Source organism: Populus euphratica, unplaced genomic scaffold (assembly GCF_000495115.2).
Source record: "Populus euphratica unplaced genomic scaffold, PopEup_1.0 scaffold25.1, whole genome shotgun sequence".
NCBI lineage: Eukaryota > Viridiplantae > Streptophyta > Magnoliopsida > Malpighiales > Salicaceae > Populus > Populus euphratica.
The window spans coordinates 1646620-1654386 of record NW_011499851.1 but is presented as its reverse complement, the minus strand read 5'-3'; the positions used below and the strand labels follow the sequence as shown (position 1 = coordinate 1654386).

Sequence of the window (7767 nt, the reverse complement as noted above, 5' to 3'; positions counted from 1 at the left end):
TATTATTGTTGTTTATAATTTGTACAATTAACCTCCCTATGGTTTGACCCCGGTCTTGCCGGGTTATTTATTACTTCGACACTCCTGCACTTGGGAGAAGACATCAATCTTTTGGTCGTGTCACTAACAAAACTCTACATTTTCTAGTGTACTTTAATATTAGGTGGCCTGTATAATTTTTATTTTTTGTCCTTTAATTACAAAAAGTCTTGGTCGATATCATGGTATAACAACAACCATTTAACCACGTGTTCTAGCCATGAAAAAGGTAAGCGTAGGGTTATGCTAGAGGCATAGTCATATTTATGTTATATGCATGTACAAGTAAAGACATTGAGAGAGGTTATTTCAAAGGGACTTGTGATGATGAAGGATCATCGTGTTTAACATAACAAAAAACATGACCTTTATTTAACTATATGAACTAATCAATCATGATATTACAATGATCTTACTTGAGTTCTTGTTTGGTAGTATAATTAATGTTTAATGAAACAATAATGGATATTAATGATCAATTAGATAATTTTTTTTTAAAATAAAATATACTACTTATTATTTGTTTTGTCCTTTCTTTCAACAAGAATAAATTATAACTAGAAATTTAATCATGAGTAAAAAAAAGTGGTAACTTTGTAAACCAAATAAAATATGTGTCTAATATTTCATTTTTTAAGAAAGGGTTTACCATTCAAAAAGTTTTTTAGGTAAAAAAGTGAAGTTAGAAAAGTTAAAAAAAAAGGAAAGAAACTTGAATATAAAGAAAAAATGAAACTATAAAATAAAAGTAAACCATAAGAATGTTATAAACTACATAAAAGAACTTGCATGTCTAACATTGATGATCTTTCCTAAGGATTAGATGATTGATATAGTTTTTGAACTTTTATTTAAATATTTATTTCAAATCTTATATAAATTGTTTATATCAAATAAAAAGTATAAGCATTGAATTTTAATAAAATATAATTTTTGTTATTGATAACCATGTGAATCTGAACTAATCTATTACTATTATTAATTTGAGCATTTTCATTCTAAATGGGATTTGACCTTTTTGTTATTTACTCGAACTCAAATTCTTACAATTGATCATTTTTTTTTAATTGATCATGACTCGATTGACTTCATCATAATTTCCTAGTCAATAAGAATTATTTAAGCATGATTAATTCTATTATTTAAGCATGATTAATTCTATTGTTTGCAATCAACTTCAACCTTTCCTTTCTTGTTTGACAACGTTTATTGTTTGCAATCAATTTCAACCTTTCCTTTCTTGTTTGACAACGAACAATTAATATTTTTATATGTTTATGATTGCAATTATTTTTTAAAATAATTTTTTTATTGAAATGCATTAAAATAATATTTTTTTTTATGTTAAAAAAATTATTTTTAAGATTAACGCGCCCAAACAATTCAAAACATATAAATTTTTTTTTTGATAAAAATATTTGAATTTTTTAAAAATACGGTTGCATTGCATTCCCAAATAGCTTTATAGTCTATATTTGTATTTATTTTTTATATAAACAACTAAATATAAAAATTTTAAAAAAAGTAACATTGGATTTTTTGCAAAACTATATTGAAGTGGTGATGTTGAAAACTTTTAATCTAGAATACCAAAGCGCAATATTGCTAAAACTATAAGAGCTAAATCATAATTCACAATTTTTTTTTCCTTTTCTCTACTCTTACCAAAATCTCCCTTTCAGTGCAACATAACAGTTGAAGCGACCGCTTTACATTGTATTTTTATTGGCGTTTAAATATATTCGAACGAAAAAAATATTAAATTAATATTTTTTTATAATTTTAATGTAATAGTATTAAAAATATAAAAAACCTAATTAAATATATTTTTAGACAAAAACTATTTTAAAAAAGCACAAGTACCGTACACACACGGCGGCTGCAGCTTCTGCTCAATTAAAATCTACCCTCTCCATGGAAACACCATCACTATAAAATCCGTAATCAGCTCCCTAATTTTCCACAACCGAACATCACAATGGGTTATGAAGACGATCCGTATTCTCTCTCTCTCTCTCTCAAATCTTTTGATCCATTCATTTTCTTTTCGATCAGTCTATCTAAAATCTTTTTTTCTTTTGTAAATTTTCAATCCTTTTCTATTCCGTTTAGCTAACCGATTAAAGTTAGGGTTTTTAATATGCTAAAAATCGATACTTTACTGTCAGGTACCGCGATTTGGACGGAGAACCGTTGATGGACTACGACGAAATGCAATCTGATGGCGGAGGCCAATCACCGGAACCACACCGGAATCATATCTTAGACGAATTGGAGGATGATATTGAGAATTGGGAGAGGGGGAGGTCACAAACTCCTGTGTACGACACGGATAAAGTAGGAAAACCTAGAAAAAGATTGGTTAAAAAAGGCGGCGACTCTGGGAAAGAGAGTGGTAGTGGTAGTTATGTGCCGCCAGAGTTGGTTGATGACTATGAAGAGGATTATGTGGGGTTTGAGAAGGAAGAATCGGCTGGGGAAGGGAAGTATGCCAAGAAATTTGCGAAGGACAAGGACAGGATGAAGTTTAGCAAAGGGGAAAATAAGTTTGGAGGGAAAGGAGGGAGCGGGTCGAAAGCAGGGTTGAAGAAAGGAACGGCGACGAAGTTGGTGGCTGGAAAGGATGATGGCGAAGTTAAAGAGATGTGGGATACCATTGCTGGTGGCGATTCTGAGGTTTTGATTGGACTGGGTTTCTTTTTTTCTAAAATTGTTATTGTTTTTCTTTGGTGCTTTGATGTGTTTAGTTTTGAATTGAATTTTTTTTCTAGGTTATTGATTGAGATTTTCTGTCTTGTTGACTTGAATAAGAGGTCAAGTGAATTTGGTGTCGGTTTGTGGAAAGTTTTCTGGGTTATATAGTGTTCATGGTGCTTATTTTTTGTGGTTGCTAAATATTTGTTTTTGTTGTCTGTAATTGTTAATAGCTTGAATCAGCATTCTATTGGACATTTCCATTCTGATTCATAAAACTAAATTTTGTTGGGATGGGATTTAGATTAGGTTGTCGTTTGATGTTTGTTCATGCAAGTAATTGATAAATATCTGTTACCTGTAGTTGAATGGATTGGACTTTTGGACTTGATGAGTTGATATTTACACAAGAAATTCATGGGAGGGTAAATGTTGAAAATGGGTTTTTCAATTGTTTTTTAATGTCTATTTATAGTTGTTTTATTTAGTTATTTTCTTATTTTTGGTTTATATCTGGTTGGCTAGATCTGTTTAAATTGTTAGGCAAATTTCTTATTAGACTCTAGGATACCATTAATATCGCAGTTTAAATTTGATCTGATTATTTACTTGATTCTACATCATTGTTTTGATGACAGTATATTATTAATATAGCAAGTTTTGCTGTGGGTCTGACTTAATTTTGCTATATACTACTCTCCCAAGGCTCACTTACGTTGATAATTAACTTAACAGATTTGATTCCTGTTGCTTAACTATCTTGAATTCAATGTTACAGAAATCTGCTGTTTGAATTGTTGGGTTTTTCCCAAGTAACTATGTTTATAGTTTGCTATTGAATTTCTAACTATATTTCAATTTCCTTTGGAATAGGATGATCAAGAAGGTGCTAGGACTGTAGATGATGACAGCTTCATAGATGACAGTGGTGTGGATCCTGCTTATCGGTATGGAAATGACGATGAACCACAGTCTCCTACTGATGCTCCTCAGGTTAATAGTCCATCTCTTTTACTGACACTCAATCAATTATAAGCCACCATAATTGATGAGGCTTGTAGCTTATCCAGTTCTTTTCTTTCTTTCTTTCCTTTTTTTATGCACTATTGCTTTTGGTTCATGGTGTTTGGAGGCTTTGCTATCTTTGCATCAGAGTTTGATGTTGCAATATTGGTCAACTTTCATCTCTATTATATTATCTATGTTTGTTGGTTGATGTGCTACATATGGAGCTCTCTAGCTTTTATGTTATTTATCTGGTTTATTATTCTGTTTTTTCTAGGCAGAGGAAGGTGAAGAGGATGAGGAAATGAAGCAGCTCTTCAAGATGGGCAAGAGAAGGAAGAAGAATGAGAAAAGTCCTGCAGAAATTGCATTATTAGTTGAGAATGTCATGGCTGAGCTTGAGGTCACTGCTGAGGAAGATGCAGACCTCAATAGGCAGGGGAGGCCTGCAGTTAATAAACTCAAGAAGTTGCCTCTTCTTACTGAGGTTCTCTCAAAGTAAGCTGGTTTAGACTATCTTTTTTTTGTACCATTGGAATTTACAGTTAATTTTTATTGTTTGTCTCCTGGTGCAGGAAGCAGCTCCAACAAGAGTTCATAGATCATGGAGTACTAACGTTATTAAAAAATTGGCTAGAACCCCTTCCAGATGGAAGTTTACCTAATATAAATATCCGTGCTGCAATTTTGAGGATTTTGACTGATGTATGCTGAGGCTTTCCACCATCTTTCCTGGTTTAGAACTGGTTCTTGCTTCTGAAGAAGCATTATTTGGAGCCTGAAACATTTGTTTTCTCGTGCAGTTTCCAATTGATCTGGAGCAGTATGATAGAAGAGAACAATTGAAGAAAAGTGGGCTTGGAAAGGTTAGGGATCTCCTTATGTGGTGGTAACAAACCTTCTGTTTCTTTTGGATTGAAAACTGAATTCAGACTTATTTAATATATATTCTGGCAGGTTATTATGTTTTTATCAAAATCTGACGAGGAAACCACATCCAACAGAAAACTTGCCAAGGACTTGGTTGATAAATGGGTAATGCAATCGCCTTTCAACTGTTGATTTTTATTTCTTAAATATCTGCCATCTCTCATTAATGTAATTTTAGTTCAAAATCTAGGGCATCCTTTTACTGGAAAATGGTGCTCATGGATAGTTTTGCCCTTTTTCTAGGGTCCATTCTTTGGAGATTTCTTTTCCTGTTTGGTTATACTACGTGACATGAAATGCCTGTTTTCTTTTAGATTTGATTCCCATGTCATGTGTTGATCTCAAGTGTATAATGAAATTAAACTCAACTTGAATAATTTTTTTTCTTTAATTGGTGTTATTTTTCTGAACAGACATCTTTCATTAATTGGAAAATGTGTACAAGGAAGTCAATTTGTAACTATAGTATTGACATTTTCTTGCATTTCTGCAATTAATAAATATAGAGTCGGCCAATATTTAATAAGAGTACAAGGTTTGAAGACATGAGAAATGTTGATGATGATCGGGCCTTCAGAAGGCCAACAGTGAGAAGGTATTTCTCTCATCACTTATTGCCACCAGCTATTACTGCTGGATGTTTCTATCTGCTTGTGAGTTTTATGCTGAATGAACTTTCTCGTGGTAAATTTATTTGAATTTCAGGCCTGCAAATAATTCTACCAGAATGGAATCTAGAGATGGAGATCTTGATTTAGATATTTCACGGTGAGATGTGACTGAAGACATACTTGATTGCTTCTTACATATTTTCTGCTGATTGCTTAAACAACATCAGAGGCCTGTTTGCTTCTTTGCTTTATTTGCCACATGCCATTTTTCTCAAATATATTTCTTCAATTTACATCAACAAAAAAATCAGGGAACGGAGGTCTAGTCAATCATCAGACAGACAGCATGCATCCAGGCCAGAAGCGACACCACTGGATTTTGTGGTGCGTCCCCAATCTAAGATTGATCCTGAAGAAGTTAGGGCCCGTGCTAAACAAGTAGTTCAAGATCAGCGTCGTCTAAAGGTTGGTCTTTCCATTCAATAATTGGATCAGTTAGAGTTAACAGAAAGTGGTGTGTTGAGTAAAAGCCTAAAATGAGTGGCAGCGTGATTAATCACATGGCATAAACTCAATGTTTCATGGCCCCATTGAGTTGTAACTATTCATAAAACAATGTTTCTTCATTTTGAGCTAAAATTGAGTAGATAATTAGATCCTGTCATCTAGTATGGTGTTTTGGAGTTATCCCATAGAATTCTCATTGCCCTTTGATATTGGTGTGGGTTTTCGATTTCAATTGGTCTCTCCTGGTGCATTGTTGGAGACAAGTTTGATAGATTCTTGTCACTCACTCTAGGTTCTAGATATATATGTTATAATAAACATTCTACAAAATCCAGATCAACTAAAAGGTTCTCTTCCAATTCATATGCAACTTGAGGTTCTGGTTTTGTTTTGGATGAATGGCTGCTTGGGTTTTGATTTTGACTTTCCTTTGCATTATGATTCTCTGTAATCTTTAATTCCCAGCTTTGCCGTTTCTAAACTCAAATGTCAATTGATACTGGCAGATGAATAAAAAGTTGCAGCAGCTAAAGGGACCGAAAAAGAAGCAATTGCAAGCTGCAAAGCTTAGCGTGGAAGGTCGTGGTATGGTCAAATACTTGTGATGTTAGCAGTTTCTGAAATTCATTGGCAACAACGAACATGATGTAAGAAAAATAATGCGTGGGGCTGGTTATTGGCTGGAAGTAACTGTTCCACAAGTGAAGGGCGGCCTGGTTCTTCAGCTTCATTCGGATGACATTGTTCGGGCAAATTGAAGCCCGCTCCGACTAGATATTGGATTCCCGATTGGCCTATACCTGTTAAATTGAGTCCGCCCATAATTTCCGTGTCACAAACTTGGCGGTTTAAGCTAAAGAAAGATTATTGCAAGTTGAAAAGTTTGAGGAATAAAATATTCTCGTTTGTAAAGAACACATCTTTTCAGTGACGTTGCTGTACTTCGGTTAATGTGTCCTTTCGCCTTGTGGATTAGATTTACGAGACAAGCACTGTTGTCTACCGAACCAACAATCACCGGATATTAGGATGTGTTATTTTGATCCAGCGAAGTATATTGATATGCAACAACATGGCATGGATGAAGCTCTTGTTGCAATGTTGCGGGTGCTGTCATTTCGAAATGACTTCTTCAGCTGCCGGAAATGTTTTAGCGGTTCTGTTTGGTTCTTTCTGACTTTGCAATCAAAATTATGGTCACATATTAGAAATTTAGTTCGACGTGTAGTCGAGGCTATAACTACATATTTGACGCAATCTAGCAAAAAAAAATAATCTAGAATTTAAACTTAAGGTGGGTGCGTGGATGAGAATGAAGTAGTGGTTGCGGTTTAAAGTTTAAAGTGTTTTTGTAGTGGTTGGGGTTTAAAGATTAAAATGTTTTTTTTTTTAGGAATATATTAAAATAATATTTTTTATTTTTTTAAAATTATTTTTGATATTAATACATTTAAAAACATAAAGAAATTAATTTTAAATAGAAAAGGTTAAATTTTAAAAGAATTAATTTCCTCTCAATACACTACATTATATGTGCTTTTGTCTACTGAGGATAAAGAAAAAATAATTCCATTGCGAAAAAGGGAGGAACATGATTAATAGATAAGGAACATGATTAATAGATGAGGAACATGATTAATAGATAAGGTAAGTTCCTCGGCAGCTTGCAAATTCCAAAAAAGGGAGGAACATGATTAATAGATGAGGTAAGTTCCTCGGCAGCTTGCAAATTCTTTTTTTATATTCAATTGTTTTTAGTCTAACCTACAACATAACATGTGAAGTAAAATAGTTATTATTCTAATTAAATTTTTTTTTTTTTATTTCACTGAAAAAAAATGAAAGTTATTGAAAAAAAATTATTTTTTAAAAAACTAAAATATGTAATCATAAAAAACAAATAAAAAAAAGACTCAGGCTTCATTTCTCCCACCGAGTCCTAAGGTAAATGGAGCCTTAACAGGCCCAAATATGGCTTAGG

The 7767-nt window shown here is 33.0% G+C and overlaps 1 protein-coding gene across 1 annotated transcript; it reads left to right on the top strand.

The window, feature by feature from the left end:
* The first annotated feature begins 1902 nt into the window (after nucleotides 1-1902).
* On the top strand, nucleotides 1903-6956 carry LOC105121507 (protein IWS1 homolog). Its single transcript, XM_011020167.1, has 11 exons — nucleotides 1903-2037; nucleotides 2208-2715; nucleotides 3607-3726; nucleotides 4016-4236; nucleotides 4314-4443; nucleotides 4542-4604; nucleotides 4696-4773; nucleotides 5175-5263; nucleotides 5374-5436; nucleotides 5591-5744; nucleotides 6293-6956. The coding sequence occupies exons 1-11, from the start codon at nucleotides 2018-2020 to the stop codon at nucleotides 6389-6391; spliced, it is 1545 nt and encodes a 514-aa protein (XP_011018469.1). The 5' UTR covers nucleotides 1903-2017; the 3' UTR covers nucleotides 6392-6956.
* Nucleotides 6957-7767: the final 811 nt, after the last annotated feature.

Excerpts from the sequence above, each read along its gene's own strand:
- LOC105121507 (XM_011020167.1), top strand. The coding sequence starts at position 2,018 with ATGGGTTATGAAGACGATCC. Across the intron at positions 2,716-3,606 it reads TTGCTGGTGGCGATTCTGAG|GATGATCAAGAAGGTGCTAG; the intron begins GTTTTGATTGGA and ends CCTTTGGAATAG. Across the intron at positions 4,774-5,174 it reads AGGACTTGGTTGATAAATGG|AGTCGGCCAATATTTAATAA; the intron begins GTAATGCAATCG and ends TAATAAATATAG.